Source organism: Eptesicus fuscus, chromosome 2 (genome assembly GCF_027574615.1).
Source record: "Eptesicus fuscus isolate TK198812 chromosome 2, DD_ASM_mEF_20220401, whole genome shotgun sequence".
In the NCBI taxonomy this organism is placed as follows: Eukaryota; Metazoa; Chordata; class Mammalia; order Chiroptera; family Vespertilionidae; genus Eptesicus; species Eptesicus fuscus.
In genome coordinates this window covers 3952716-3969631 of record NC_072474.1, presented here as the reverse complement: position 1 = coordinate 3969631, position 16916 = coordinate 3952716, and the positions used below count along the sequence as shown (strand labels likewise).

At 40.0% G+C, this 16916-nt stretch overlaps 1 protein-coding gene across 7 annotated transcripts in view; it reads right to left on the bottom strand.

Annotated features, from left to right (window-relative positions):
- The window catches only part of NEMF (nuclear export mediator factor), a 73733-nt gene that overhangs the window by 45251 nt on the left and 11566 nt on the right, over window positions 1–16916 (bottom strand). For 4 of the 7 annotated variants that reach the window (XM_054725309.1, XM_054725313.1, XM_054725319.1 and 1 more), the window contains 6 exons: window positions 6862–7010; window positions 5859–5926; window positions 4546–4632; window positions 2366–2439; window positions 262–332; window positions 106–181 (listed from right to left, as the gene is read on the bottom strand). In XM_054725309.1, the coding sequence (XP_054581284.1) occupies window positions 106–181; window positions 262–332; window positions 2366–2439; window positions 4546–4632; window positions 5859–5926; window positions 6862–7010 (525 nt within the window). The remainder of the gene's footprint in view (window positions 1–105; window positions 182–261; window positions 333–2365; window positions 2440–4545; window positions 4633–5858; window positions 5927–6861; window positions 7011–16916) is intronic. The other 3 variants (XM_054725317.1, XM_054725325.1, XM_054725327.1) reach the window with 3 other exon arrangements.

Sequence of the window (16916 nt, the reverse complement as noted above, 5' to 3'; positions counted from 1 at the left end):
GATTGCAAAGCAAAAATATTTGCAATTTCTCAATCAAAGCAAGTTGATTTTAATTTAATAATTCATATCATGCTAACTGGTCAAAAAATAGAATCTGAAACCCACCTTGTCAAATGATTCAAATTCTATATATGGACATTGTGAATGTTGAGAAAACAAGAAAGGATGAAATTCCTCATACCTGTAAAACATATTTACTATATCACATTCAAGAACATTAATAAACACCTAAAATAAATTGACCCATGCCTACATGCTTACGTGAGTATGTCTTCAGTTGGTTTATCTACTTCCAGGCTTGGTTTTATTTCTCTTTTCTGAATGATATATCCCTATAGAAATCCAACATAAAACTCATTTCTATCCATAATTAACAAAGATTTACTTTTCATAACTAATAGTAATTTAAGTTATAAAATTTTCTAGTTATTAATTTATCAATTGCATTTGTCTATAGGTTATAAATGAAGCTTTTCTTAGACTCAAAGTATTATTAGGAAACGTTTTTTTCACATGCACAAGAAAAATCAGGGAATAAAGAAAATGGAAACTGATAAAATGGTGGGATTATACAGCTGCATTTTGCTTTTTTCTTTCCATTTTTAGATGTTGTGCAATTTAAATAAGCCAAAAGCACTGCCAGCAGAAAAACAGATTTCCTTTGTTGGTAGGCGATTTTAATTCATTTAAAAAACTGGGCCTGGCCAGTGTTGCTCAGTGATTAAGCATTGACCCATGAACCATCAGTTCCATTCGGGATCAGGGCACATGCCTGGGTTGCAGGCTCAATCCCCAGTAAAGGGCATGTAGGAGACAGCCTATTGATGTTTCTCTCTCGTCAATGTTTCTATTTCTCCATCCCTCTCCCTTCCTCCCTCTCTAAAATCAGTAAAACTTTTTTTTTAAAGATATATTTTATTGATTTTTTACAGAGAGGAAGTGAGAGGGATAGAGAGTTAGAAACATCAATGAGAGAGAAACATCGATCAGCTGCCTCCTGCACACCTCCCACTGGGGATGTGCCCGAAACCAAGGTACATGCCCTTGACTGGAATTGAACACGGGACCCTTAAGTCCACAGGCTGACGCTCTATCCACGGAGCCAAACCGGTTATGGCAGTAAAACACCCTGGCAGGTTGCTCAATGGTTACAGCACTGTCCCAGGCATCATAGGGTCACAGGTTTGATTCCTGGTCAAGGGCACGTATCTGGGTTGCAGATTCGATCTCTGGACCTGGTAGGGAGGCAACCAATCCGTGTCTCTCTCTCACATCGGTGTTTCTCTCTCTCTTCCTTCCTCCCTCCCTCTCCCATCCACTCTCTCTAAAAAAAAACAAAAACAAAAAACCAATAGAAAAAAATATATACATATCCTCGGATGAGGATTAACAAAACAAAAAGAAACTAGGCAGGTACATTTGGACTGAATTTATCTATAATTAATCAGAACTGTCTCTGAACTTTTCCGGTAAGTAAAGTTATACTTTGAATAGCGAAGAAAAACACAAGATCTGAGGTAATTCAGAGGATATTTAACTGTTAAGGGATGTAAATCACCAAATTTTTGAAAAGTGCTGACAAATTAAAATGTGCTTCGCTATCTAAAATTAACCTAAGGAGAAATACTTTCAAATTCCTCATCTTTTCTGGAGGGCTGATTGATTTAACCTAGTACTTCCTATAAAAGACAAAAAAGCAGAACAAAAATTATAAATCAACAGCAATTAAAAAAACACACACAAAACAGCTCAGACTGGTTTGGCTCAGTGGATAAAGCCTCGTCCAGCTGACTGAAGGGTCCCGGTTTGATTCCAATCAAGGGCATGTGCCTTGGGGCAGGCTCAATCCCCGGCACTTGTGGGAGGCAACCAAAAGACGTGTCTCTCTCACAACAATGTTTCTCTCCCCGCCTCCCCCCTTCCACTTTCTCTAAAAATGGAAAAATATCCTCAGGTGAGGCTTAAAACACACACACAAAAGAACAACTACCCTAGCCCTGGCCAGGTGGCTCAGTTGATTGCAGCATCGTCCTATGCACCGAAAAGTTGCAGGTTCAATTTCTAGCCACGGCACATGCCTAGGTTGCAGACTCAATACCCAGTCAGTGCACATATGGAAGGCAACTGATCGATGTTTATCTTTCTACCTTCCTCTTTCTCTAAAATCAATGAAAGCATATCCTTGGGTGAGGATAAAAAGAAAATTGAAAACAAAACAAAAATCTACCCTTGAATAAGCATATTACTAATGTCGAATTTCTAAACTAAAACAAAAAATGTACATATATTGATCTTTAGTGAACATTTACACTCTAAGAATATAAATAATAAAGCCACTACAATATGTAAGTATATGTGCTGCTACCTTTCCACTGAAGTTGGACGTTGTTTTCATATAGTCTTCTGCTTTCTGCAGACAAACAAGTACTTTTTCAATATCTAAGAAGAATTAAAAAGAAAAGGAGTGGTAATCAAGATGCAATTAACTATTATTAAACAACTATGCAGAAAACAGGACAGTGCTTATAAGAGTGTTCAAGAAAATTAAATACAGTTATTTCATGTTTGTTATCAGCATATGTAAATAAGGATGTTTTGGCTAGCCTGTTATCCCAATAGCTTTTATTAATTCCATCTTGCCCCTCATAATCTGAAAGGCACTTTGTTCATATACTAAGTTCCCATATGTATTTGGGCATGTTTCTAAATTCTTTGTATTTCCTCTAATTTTTTTATTTTTTTTTTTTTTAAAGTATCTTTATTTATTTATTTTTATTTTTTATTAATTTTTTTAATTTCTTTATTGATTAAGGTGTCACATATTTGTCCTCATCCCCCCATTCCCATCCCACACCCCTCCCCACGGATGCCCCAACCCCCTGTTGAACTTAACCGTTGGATAGGCTCATATGCATGCACACAAGTCCTTTGGTTGATCTCTCCCCCCTCCCCCCAACCTCCCCTATCCTCCCTCTGAGGCCCGCTAGTCCGATCGATGCCTCCTTGTTTCTGGTTCTGTTCTTGTTCATCAGTCTATGTTGTTCATCATTTCCCCTAGATGAGCGAGATCATGTGTCCCTAGAGATATACTTATAAGAACTGAATGTGAGATGAGCAATAATAGTTATGCTGACAGGCAAATGAATCAGTCTGTAGTGAGTTTCTTTCTGGACCAACAGTTCTTTAGAGACCCAATTTCAATGTCCACCAGTTCCTTATGTGTACATGTCAGCACTGACCCCTCAGCTCTGGATGGTGGACAAATGGTGGTAACGTAGGTCCGACTCCCTCTGGTTTGGTCTCGGCCGGACCCAGGGGCACGGCTTCACCCGGACTCAGGGGCACGTGGCCTCACCCAGACCCAGGGGCGCGTGGCCTCACCCGGACCTAGGTGCACGAGGCCTCACCCGGATCCAGGGACACATGGCCTCACCCGGATCCAGGGACACATGGCCTCACCCGGACCCGGGGGCGCGTGGCCTCTCCCAGACCCAGGGGCGCGTGGCCTCACCCGGACCCGGGACCCAGCCTCACCCGGATCCAGGGACACATGGCCTCACCTGGACCCAGGGGCGCGTGGCCTCTCCCAGACCCAGGGGCGTCTAATTTTTTTATTATCCTAATCTGGCAGGTACTAATAAGTTAGGTTCCCTTAAATCAGGGGTGGGAAACATCTGGCCCTGCCAAGGAAACCACAGGCAGAACTCGAAATTCAATAAATCTAGGATCTTTTTTCATAGCAACATAATTTTTAAGTTGATGATTCTGTATGGCCCTCAAATGATATTATAAATATCCAAATGGCCCTTGGCAGAAAAAAGGTTCCCCACCCTTGCCTTAAATAGTTACAAGAGCCTAACATATATAGCCACACTATAGTACTTACAGAATTAAAATGCACGAATGCTGATATTTCTAGACACACTCCAGGTTCTGAGTCAGAAGGTGAATAATTCAACTCCTTCAAGCCTTGTACCGAAGACTATCTCAAGGTCAGTTACCACTTCTAAAATTTAGGGGAAGAGTCCTGGCCAGTGTGGTTCAGTTGGTAGGAGCAGCAGCCCATACACAAAAGGTCCTGGGTTCGATTCCTGGTCAGGGCACATGCCTAAGTTGCAGGTTCCATCCCAGCCCCAGTCAAGCGCGTTTGGGAGGCAGCTGATCGATGTTCCTCTCTCCCACCAATGTTTCTCTCAAACTCTTTCTTGCTCTCTCCCTCCTTCCCTTCCCACACTCTCCCTCTCTCTAAAAACCCACTAAAAATGTCCTCTGGTGAGGATTAAAAAAAAAAAAATTAGGTGAGAGAAGGAGAATATTCTAAAGTTGAAAGGCAATAAGGTAGGTCAAGAGATTAAACTACACATTAACAGGGAAAAAGAGCCACTTTAGAGTAGGAAGCCAGGAATACCACATGGATAGAACACTCACAGGTCAAATGTTTTTAAGTCTAGAACTATTTACTCACTACTTTCCCAGAAATAATTTTCATAGTTTTAAAAAAGGAAATATATAAACATGGACAAAACTTGTGCTATGCAGACATACCCTTACTTTGAAATTTTTCATCCACTTTGACATTGCCAGAGAATCCATTTTCAATAAGACAATGTTCAATGAGAGCTGATCCATAGGCTATAAAAACAGAGGGTATTATTTTTAGTATTTTCCTATAAAATTTAACATCAAAATATAATACAAATTTATGTCCACTATAAATGATCTACTCAGTAACAGTAGCCAGGGAAAATAATTAGTTTACTTATTTTGAAATGCTATTAGAAATGACAATTCAAGTACTTAATTGAAATTTGAGACTACAATAAAACTGTAAAAGCCAGTACAAAAGTTATAGGAATTTAGTGAAACTTAGCCACATATAAAAAAGATTATAAACTAGGAATGCAAGGTTGGTTTAGCATCCAAAGAGTGGTTAATGTAATATACCCTATTAATAAAGAAAAAATTCCTTATTGTAGGAATAAGTGATGATTTTCTCAAGCATAAAAGTCATTACATTTTCTTTACCTTGATTATAAAAAGTACATGATATCCTGGGATACATTTAATAATAATAATCCTACCTAATAATAGACAAATATGCAAATTGACCGTACCTTTGCTATGCCCACGATTGGCCAGGAGGCGTGGCGGGGGAGGGGCGGGACTCGGGGTGGCCGGGGTGGCCGATTGGGCCGGCGGGACGCTGAGCTCGTGTCGCCAGTGGCGGCTCGAGCTCAGCGTCTGTGCCATGGCTGTGCTGCGGCACAGAAGGGGCCTCTGGGGCAGCAAGCTCACATCCCACCACGGACCATCAAAAGCGGGGGAGCTGGGTGCCTGTCCGCTCAGGCGCCAGGCCTTTCAGAAGCCTTCGCTGTGCCAGAGGCTTCTGAAAGGCCTGGTGCACCAGCGGACAGGCACCCAGCTCCCCCGTGATCGAAAGCGAAAGCGTGTAGGGGACCCTACACGTGCACGATTCAATCATGCACTGGGCCTCTAGTAATAATAATAATAATAATAATAATAATAATAAACCTAAATGGTTATTAAACCAAAGATTCACACTGGGAAAAGATTTCTTAGAATACTATAACTATCATTAAAGTGCTAAATAACATACTATTAGTTAACATAACAGTATTACTTTTAAATAAAATCTAATAAATAAAGGTCAAACTTCATGTGGTATGACAAATTTATCTTTCCTTAAAAATAAACTCTACTTAAAAGATCATTTTAAACTCCTTTCTAAAGTTATCAAGAAGTTCTAATTTTCTACTAGAACTATAAAAGGCTTAAATAAATTCCTGAAAACTATACTATCTTGCAAATATTTCATTGCTCTATGTAGGATTACTCACGAAGTAATGGGTTAAGAACTCTCTTTAGTAGTTCACCCTTCGGTGCCCTGGTTATTATTTCAGTCAGTCTGTAAAACAAAATTGATATTACCTCTTACTATCTTATATTTAATAATTCTTACAGCAATATTTATAGTCATAATACCACATGAATTCACCTGATCTTCAAATATTCTAAAATATAAGAGGAACTAGTTCATTTTGTAGGTAAGAAAATGTAGGGTCATAAAATTAATTTATTTGAGGTTAGTAAACAGCAGACTGGGACCTAAAACCAGGTTTTCTAAAAAAAAATCAATACTTTTTCAACTTAGTCATATTGTTTATCATCAGTGTGCCCATATATGATATGAAAGACACATTTTTATGTAACAGTTAAATGTTGTTGGTGAAGCCTGGAGCTATATCTTAACGCCTGAAATGGCTTTACCTAATTAAACATTTAATAAGAACTCAGGATGCTTGTGGGCAGGCCTCAGATTAGCAGTGAACTTGCTAGAAATGTAAATTTCTGAGCCCCACACCAGATCTACTGACTCAGAAATCTGGTTTATCAAGCCCTCCAGGTGATTCCAATGCATGCTAAACTTTGAGAAATACTGTTATAGCCTATTGGCATCAAAGCCTTCAGCCAGAAGAGTAAGCTACAATTAGCACCGTATCTTACCCTGCTCCCTTTTCTTAGCTAAATCCTTTATATCCTTTTGTACTCTACCCAAGATTTCCATCTATCTTCTCACAGAAGAGCTGATAAATCTTCGCACTTTACCAAGAAATAATAAACATCTGAAATAACACCAAATTTATACTAAAAAGATACATTTGCTACTCTCAAATAAGGCTTAATTGCTTACATGCACATTTAATGCAGTTCAAGCAGTCCAAATTTAGTTATTTTATGCAAGTAAATAAAATATTTTATGTCCGTTCTTTATATTCTTACATATGACCTATTTTACCTTTTAATACAATATGGAATGAGTTTATAAACAAAACATGTTACCTTTCCAAGGTAAGCAAAGGTTCAACAGCTCTAGCATGATCAACTGGATAGCGTTCACGAACAGCAAATTTAACTTCATCTGACTCATCAGTTCGAAATCTTAGGATATTTAAAATTAGATACTCATAATCTGTAAGAACAATGTTCCCCTATAATAGAATAAAATATAATTTAATGCTTATCCCATATCATTTTTGAAGCTTAAAAATTGAGAAAGAAAATGTAGGCTCTTAAAAACCTCATCAAGGCTACAGGAAAGAAGTTACAGAAAGCATTTGACCTTGATGACCACCAGCTGAACTATTGCTGTCCTTTCATGATACAGGTCTACAAACACTGTAGCTTATTATGAAAAACAGAACAGATATATATCTATTTCAAAAACCAAGCAATATCACAGATATTGCTGATTCACTCCCAGACCACTGCAATAAAGTATCACAATAAAGTGAGTTGTAATTTTTTTGCTGGTGGAAGGTCTTGCTTTCATGTTGCAAAAATCGTAACATCGGTGAAGCCAAAGTGTCATAAAGCGAGGGGCAATAAAATGAGGTATGCTTATATATTTTCACCTGCATTGTGTCTTTTAAAAAATTTTTATTAATATTTTAGAGAGAGGAAGGGGGAGAGAGACAGATAGACAGACACACTCATGTGAGAGTGAAACATTGATGGGTTGCCTCCCACATGCACCCCAATCGGGATTGAACCCCCAACCTGGGTATGTGCCCTCACCTAAATCAAACCAGCCACCTTTTGGTGTCCAGGATGATCCTCCAACCAACTGAGCTATGTCAGCCAGGGTGCATTGTGTCTTTTAATAGCAGTAGTTATGTGGCAATAAAGACAGTGATACGCATCATCTAAGTAATTCACACTTGATAATGTTGCCTAATGTAATAACTCAATAAAACAAAACACTATATGCTTAAAGCTACTCATTGCAGTTATTTACAATAAAAAAATAGAAACAACGTAAATGTAAATATTGGGAAAACTGTTAAATAAATAAATTATGATATACAACATAAGCTGTTAACTTATGAAGACTATGTAAAAAAAAAGTAGGAAATTGTTTATACTCTTAGATAAAAAATAGTAAGACAAAAAATTTCTCTATCTTAGGAAGTAGAAGGCAAATATAGAGAAAAATGATAATATTTACTGAAGAGTTAGGATTAAAAAGATCTTTTAAAATTTAATACTGTTACATAATCTTTTCAACGAAAAGAACCTAATGAAAATAAAACTGCCCAAAGAATACAACCTTTCAAATTGATTACTGTGAAGACAGGTGTTATTGCATAATTAAAAGAAGCATCCATGAAACTAGTCACAAATGCCTTAGCAAATACTTAGAAGTTGGTCATAGAAGATGGTAAAGTAGCCCCAATCTCTTGAGGAATGACAATTTGCAAGATAAATGGCTTCAGTAGATGGGAACACCATTCACTTGAGATAAAGATAACCAGAAGTTGTTACTAGGTGTTAAAAGAGTATATGCACCTACTGCTAAAGAATCTGACTTCAAAGCAACCATGTATTCAAATTTTTAAACATTTATTTAACTTAAAGAACAAAAAATTAACTGGAGAAGGAAAGCAGAGGGTTGGGATACAAGTCCATATAGTGTCTTGTTCGGGAAGATGTGACTTGAAAACAGACGTGGCTACAGAGCCTGGCACATAGAGGGTGTGCACAATAAATGTCTACTGAATAAAATTGTGCAGTTATCCAGAACACCTGGAAGATTCCAGGAGGGCAGTTACTTCCCTGAAAGGGCTTTCCTTAAACCAAGGTTTCCCAAAAGTATCCTGTAAGATAGCTCTCGCTACTCCCATTAAAAAAAAAAAAAAAAGAATTCTGTGATTAAGTAAGCTTTGGAAATTCTATATAACATATCCTTCTCCAGGAATTGTACATATCACCTTATCATATTAAAGAAATTGATAAGTCCTAGAGTTAAATTTTTACCATTCTCAAAGTTCCTCAAATTTTTATGACTATGGGACTCCTTTTTCTAGGCACACCTATTATCTTATGGAAGTGGTATCCAAGGAACATATTTTGGGAAATACTATGCTTGACTCTGACGTACACAATAAAGTACTTTCTGATCTTAACTTACTTTCTCCAGAGTCTCTCCTAATGGAACTTATTACAAATTAATAAACTGGTCCTAGCTAGTTTGGCTCAATAGATAGAGCCAAAGGGCCCGGGTTTGATTCCAGTTAAGGGCATGCCCCTTGGTTGTAGGCTCAATCCCTGGCCCTGGTCAAGGCATGTGCGCAAAGTAATCAATCAATCAATGTGTCTTTCTCACATCGATGTTTCTCTCTCTCCCCCCTTCCTTCCACTCTCTCTAAAAATCAATGGAAAAATATCCTCAGGTGAGGATTAATAAAACAAAACAAAAAAAAGAAAAAAGAAAAAAAATTAATAAACTGACTTTCTTAAATGAGTTTGAGTAACAATAGCCTCTTTACCCAAAGCCCGGTCAATTCTAGATAAACCACACATCAAAATCTTTGACATGAAACTTTGAAGATCAAACCCTGTATAGACAGAGGAAAGAATAATCTTCAGGATCTATTCTAAGCATCAACCAACCTACCGCTCTTGCATCACAGTGACTGTGAACATTCCCAAGCACATAACTCTCATATATAAACCCTTAATATCTATTTCAGACTCATCACTAACTGGACCTCTGGAACCTAGACTGTATGCATGCCAATTGCTCAGAAAGATCAAAATAGAAAGATCCTAAATGCAATGGGGTATCCTGAATTCGATCCTGGAACAGAAAAAGGTCATGAGTAGAAAAACTGGTGAAATCCTAATAAAGTCTATAGTGTAATTAATAGTAATGTATCAATGATAATTTCTTAGTTTGGACAAATGTACCATAGTTATATACTAGTAAGATGTTAACATTAATAAAAACTAGGCAAAGGATATATAGCAACTTCCTGTATTATTTTTGCAACTTTTCTATAAATTTATAATTATTACAAGATAAAAAGGTTTAGATTTTTAAAATAATAAAGATTACACAAATTCATTCATACTACTGAAATAATCTTTAGGTATCATTAAGTGCTAGGTTTAAATTGAAATAGGAAAAAATACCCAGAAAGGCCCGTGTATGATATAAGCCTAAGCCTAGATTGCAAGCATAGTAGTCCCCCTTATCCACAGGGGGTAAATTCCAAGACCTTTTGTGGATGCCTGAAACTTTGGATTCTACATTTACTGTTTCCCCCCCCATAAACACATACCTTTACACTTAAAGTATGGTGGGGAACCTTTTTTCTGTCAAGGACCATTTGGATATTTATCATTTGAGGGCCATACAAAATCATCAACTTAAAAAAAAAAAATCATCAACTTAAAAATTAGTCTGCTATATTTGGTCGAACATTTAATTAACTCACCTCTAATGCCTTGGCAGGGCCAGACCAAATGATTTTGTGGGCCGGGCCGGGGTCCAGGGGGCTGGACGTTCCCTACCCCTGATTAAAGGAAGCACTTTTAAGACCTCTCTTTGGCATATTTGAATTGTTAGCATCACTACTATTATGCTTTGGGGCCATTATTAAGTAAAATACGGTACTTGAATGCAAGCACTGAGATACAGGACAATCTGATAACAGAGATGGCTACATATACAGCACGAATACTTGGAATAAAGCAATGATTCACACAGGCAGGGGAGATGCCAGAATGGGAAGGCACACAAGATTTCATCATGCTACTCAGAATGGTATGCATTTTAAAACTTATGAATTATTTCTGGAACTTTCCATTTAATATTTTTTGACCATGGTTGACCAGGGGTAACTGAAACCAAGGAATGCAAAACCGCAGATAAGGGGTAACAACTGTATTGACCTAAACCTAAGGCATGCCTGCAATTAGTTAAATTCTAGAGATTTTAACCCTCAAATGAAAAATTGTTTTCTTTTCTTTTGTTGGGGAACTGGGGCAAGGCAGAGAAAGGGGACCATAAATAGGACACTAGACATGTTATGTTAGTATGAGGAATTTATTTGAGCTAGGAGTCATTAAACCTCCCATTTAAAAAAAATAAATATTTATTTAAAAAATATTTTAAAATTGATTATGGAGAGAGGAAGGGAGAGGGAGAGAGAGAAATATCAATAGGCTGCCTCCTGTATGTCCCCTACTGGGAATTGAATCCACAACCTGGGCATGTGCCCTGACTGGGAATCAAACCAGTGTCCACTAGGTACATGGAACAATGCACAACCAACTAAGCCATATCAGCCAGGGCAAAACCTCCCATTTTAATTCTATGTAATTCTCTATATACTGAGGATATATTCATGTACTATTACTAGATAATCCCAACCACTGTCCTACTGAGAAATAGAAAAACTGAATAAAACACACAAAGCATGCCTTTTGAGAAATAAAAGAAATGCTAACTGGGCAGTAAACATTTACAGGACCAAAATCTAGGGGAAGATAACTCAGAAAGGGGAGCCCCACACGTGGGCTGCTTCTCCCCTAGGACCATTTGTCTCAATTCTGAGAGACTCACAGGACAACTAAGGGGAATAAAAACTGGAGTTCAGGGCCCAAGTGAAAAGTCCTGGGGGGCAGGGGAGGGATGGGCGGGGATGGTGGTGAGGGGTGGTCCAGCTATGAGTAGTGACCTCCAAAGTATACATTCCAGAAGAAGGAAATATATCAGCTTTCCTAGGGCCAGCTTCTAATCAATTCAATTCCTAACTGATGTAAGGTAATCTGGGATTATGTGTGCCCTTTAGCTACCTGTCAAAAACAAACAAATATCGGAGAAACCAAGACGGCGGCATAGGTAACCACCTAAACTGCTGCCTCGCACAACAATTTCAAAACTACAACTAAAAGACAAAACGGACATCATCCAGAACCACAGGAAGGCTGGCTGAGTGGAAATTCTACAACTAGAAGGAAAGAGAAAAGCACACCGAGACTCAGAGGAGCTGTAGGAGGCAGAGGTACTGAGACGCACGCGCGGAGAGGACTGGCAACTGAGTGCGCGGCTGGCTTTCTCAACCAGGAGGGAGACAAAAGCTCCTGACTGCGCTGAACTCAGTTCTGGGCGAGACTCTGGGGACCCAGACTCATTCGGGGAGAAACTGGACTGTCTGGCAGCGGGCGGAACTCGAGGGCGGCTTTCTCTCAGAGGTGCTTGCAGCGATTACCACGGGACACTGAGACACAGGGGCCTATTAGGGCAGGGCTGACGGGAAACCAATGCTGTCTGCTCTGCCCTGAAACTCCGCCCCATCCAAGCTGAGCACAGAGGCTTTTGCAAATCTTCTCTCATAAGGGTGTCTCCAGCGTAGACACAGCTGATCCTCACAGCCAATTGGCCTGGAGGTCAATTCCCCCCAGTGATACCAACAACAATCAAGGCTTAACTACAACAAGACTGTGCACACAGCCCACAAAGGGGCGCATCAAGAGTGTCCACCTCAGGTAACTGGGGAGGCTAAGCCACTGGGCCCTATAGGACACCTAGCACACAAAGCCACTCTATCAACTCAGGGAAGCAGCCAAAATGCAGAGACAAAGAAACAGGTCACAAATAACAGAAATGGAGGAAAGCAAACAACTGGATATAGAGTTCAAAATCACGGTTATAAGGTTTTTCAAGAATTTTCTAGAAAAGGCTGATAAATTTAGCGAGACCCTCGGGGATATGAAAAAGGATCAATTAGAAATTAGCATACACTGACTGAAATAAAAAATATTATACAGAGATCTAACAGCAGACTAGAGGATCGCAAGAATCAAGTCAAAGATTTGAAATACAAAGAAGCAAAAAACACTCAACCGGAAAAGCAAAAAGAATCCAAAAATATGAAGATAGTGTAAGGAGCCTCTGGGACAGCTTCAAGCATACCAACATCTGAATTATGGGGGTGCCAGAAGAAGAGAGAGAGCAAGATACTGAAAACCTATTTGAAGAAATAATGACAGAAAACTTCCCCCACCTGGTGAAAGAAATAGACTTACAAGTCCAGGAAGTGCACAGAACCCCAAACAAGAGGAATCCAAAGAGGACCACACCAAGACACATTATAATTAAAATGCCAAGAGCAAAAGACAAAGAGAGAATATTAAAAGCAGCAAGAGAAAAACAGTTAGTTACCTACAAGGGAGCACCCATATGATGGTCAGCTGATTTCTCAACAGAAACTATGCAGGCCAGACGGGAGTGGCAAGAAATATTCAAAGTGATGAATAGCAAGAACCTACAACCAAGAATACTCTACCCAGCAAAGCTATCATTCAGAATTGAAGGTCAGATAAAGAGCTTCACAGATAAGAAAAAGCTAAAGGAGTTCATCACCGCCAAACCAGAATTATATGAAATGCTGAAAGGTATTCTTTAAGAAGAGGAAGAAGAAAAAGGTAAAGATAAAAATTATGAACAACAAATACATATCTATCAACAATTGAATCTAAAAATCAAGTGAATAAAAAATCTGATGAACAGAATAAACTGGTGAACATAATAGAATAAGGGCCATAGAAAGGGAGTGACTGACAATTCTCGGGGGGGAAAGGGGTGTGGGAGGTGCAGGAAGAGATTGGACAAAAATCGTACACCTATGGATGAGGACAGTGAGGGGGGGTAAGGGCAGAGGGCGGGGTGGGAACCGGGTGGACAGGAGCTATGGGGGAAAAAAGAGGAACAATTGTAATAATCTGAACAATAAAGATTTATTAAATTAAAAAAAAAAAGAATGGACTTGTCACCACAGAGTGGCAGATGCTATTTGGTCAACATCTTTGTGGGGTTCACTGGGGAACAGATTCAGAGACAGAGCCCCACCCTCAGGTGGCTCTCGGGAGTCCCTCAAGGGGCCAAGGGCTGCGAGGGGCACGGGGAGCTATTTTTGAATGGATTCATAAACATTTCCTGATCCTGTGGTTGTCTCCTCACTTACTCCCAATCGTGCTCTTTTCACTCTTTTCCTGAGTGAGATTTGCCAGGATTTATCTACAAAATTTTTTATCATTTTACTAAATTGTTGTCTTTTACTTCATTAGTTGCAGAATGAATCTTTAATTTTTTACTCTTACTTTAGTATATATATATATATATATATATATATATATATATATATATTTCATTCTATTTTTAAATTTAAATACTTAATTCATTTGTTTTTCTTTTTTAAGTATTAGAAGTTTGTAGGCTCTGGAGTTCCTCTGTGGCATTCGCTGCATCTGCTATGCTTTGGATGAACAGTGTCTACCTTTTTAGTCCAGGTAGTTTGCCATTTCAGTGTTGACTTTTCCTCTGATGCTGGGGTTATTTAGAAGAGTGGCTCCAATTTTTTAAGAAGTTAAGAATTTGCCTGGCTGGTGTGGCTCAGTGGTTGGGTATCGACCTATAAACCAAGAGGTCACAGTTCGATTCCTGGTCAGGGCACATGCCCAGGTTGTAGGCTCGAGCTCCAATATGGGGTGTGCAGGAGGCAGCCAATCAATGATTTTCTCTCATTATTGATGTCTCTCTCTCTCTCTCCTCTTTCTCTCTGAAATCAATAAAAATATTTTTTAAAACTTAAAAAAAAAAGCAAACAAATGTCATCTTTAAATGAAGACATGTTTTCAGGTCTCACAGTATATTTTTCCTACTCATTGCCTGCACACAATAAAATAACCAAGCATGTCAAGAAACAAGACAATGTAATTTAAATCAAAGGAACAACAGACCTTAAAAAGAGATACTCAAAACTCATAGCTACAGACAACAAAATGGTGGTTACCAAAGGGTAGGGGGAGGGCAAAGTGGGTAAAGGAGGTCAAATATATGGTAATGGAAGAAAACTAGACTTTGGAAGGGGAGCACTCAATAGAGTTGAATGGCACAAATGTTAAATTATAATCTTGTACACCTGAAAATTAAATATTACTAGGAGCCCAGTGCGCGATTCGAAATTGTGCAGCACCGCTCACCCTCGAGTTACCGGTCTGGCCCTGGCTTGCCTCCCTCTGCAGCCCTTGAAGCAGCCACAGCCGCAGCTGATCAGGCCCTTCCCCAGTGCAGGCACGTGGAGGCCCCTGCCACCCCGCCCCCAATGCTGCATGCGCAACCACCTCCTGTCCAGTCAACCCATTACGGCGTCCCAGTTAATTAGCATCTCTCTCTCTATATATATATATATCTTACCTAATAAAAGAGAAAAATGCTAATTGACCGTACCTTCGCTAAGTCCACAGCCAATCAGAGCGAGTATGCAAATTAACCATCTTACCTAATAAAAGAGAAAAATGCTAATTGACCGTACCTTCGCTACGCCCACAGCCAATCAGAGCGAGTATGCAAATTAACCAAAGAAAGATGGTGGTTAATTTGCATACGCAGGCGCAGAGCAGAGTGAAGCCTGCTATGAGGGGAAGAGGGGCGGCGGAGGGAGCTACTCGAGTGGTGCTTCAAACAGAAATGAGGACATGCCGGCTCCGGGCGGCCTAAAGCCAGGGGCCTATTCTTGCACGAATATCGTGCAATGGGCCTCTAATATAAATCTATTAGCCAACATTACCCAATAAACCTAAGAAACCAGTCACTTAGAGGTGTCAGATAATAGAGCAATTCCAAATGATGCCAAATGATTCTTGTCTGACAGCAATAAATTAGTGACTTGAAAGACAAGTCAAAAGAAAATATGGCTGAATTTCCCAAAACTGATGAAAAATACCAAGTCACAGATTCTAGAAACAACATGAACCCCAGTAAGACAATTACAAAGAAAAATTCAACTAGGCACATCACAGCAAACTACTGAAACTCAAAACCAAAATTTTTAAGGCATCCAGATAAAAGGGCTAGATAACCTTCAAAGCAACAGTATAATTGACACTGATTTCAATAAAAACAATGGCTGCCAGAAGACAATGTACTATTTTTGTAACTGTCAAAAATTTGTCTCGTTAATGGCAAAACTGTTTCTAAGAGAAATGTCTCATTTGCTTATGACAAATTACTAGAAGTGAAATTCCTGGGTCAAAGATTATGCACATAAACATTAAAAGTCATGTTATATACCATCAAATAATCTCCTGAAAGTGTTCTTATCTACTTTTGTTCCTCTACATTTGTGCTAATACTGGTTACTGTCAAATTTTTTCTAATTGCTTATATACATACTACACCTGGTGCACGAAATTCGTGCACTGGAGGGGGCGTGGAGCGGGGCTCCCTCAGCCCGGCCTGTGCCCTCTTGCAGTCTGGGTCCCCTCAGGGGATGTCCAACTGATTCCTCCAGGGAGCGGGCCTAAGCCGTCAGTCAGACATCCTTAGCGCTGCCAAGGAGGCAGGAGAGGCTCCCGCCACCACCGCTGCACTTGCAGCCATCAGCACGGCTTGTGGCTGAGCGGAGCTTGCCCTGTGGGAGCGCACTGACCACTAGGGGGCAGCTCCTGTGTTGAGCGACTGCCCCCTGGTGGTCAGTGCACGTCATAGTGACCGGTCGTTCCACGTTAGGGACAATTTGCATATTACCCTTTTATCATATAGGATTGGCTGAGAAAAAAGGAAGTACGAGGAGGGAGAAAAATACCTTGTTTTTTATATTTCAGTAATTCATGAATTTAGGCATGCACTCATGCTTTTATAAACCACTAGAGGCCCGGTGCATGAAATTCGTGCACGGGGGGGGGGGTCCCCTCAGCCCAGCCTGCACCCTCTCCAATCTGGGACCCCCCGGGGGCAGTTGGGACATCCCTCTCACAATCCAGGACTGCTGGCTCCCAACTGCTCACCTGCCTGCCTTCCTGATTGCCCCTAACGGCTTCTGCCTGCCAGCCTGATCACCCCCTAACCACTCCCCTGCCAGCCTGATTGATGTCTAACTGCTCCCCTGCCAGCCTGTTTGCCCACAACTTCCCTCCTTTGACAGCCTGGTCACCCCTAACTGCCCTTCCCTTCAGGCTTGATCGCCCCGAACTGCCCTCCGTTGCAGGCCTGGTCCCTCCGAACTGCCCTCCCCTGCTGGCCATCTTGTGGTGGCCATCTTGTGTCC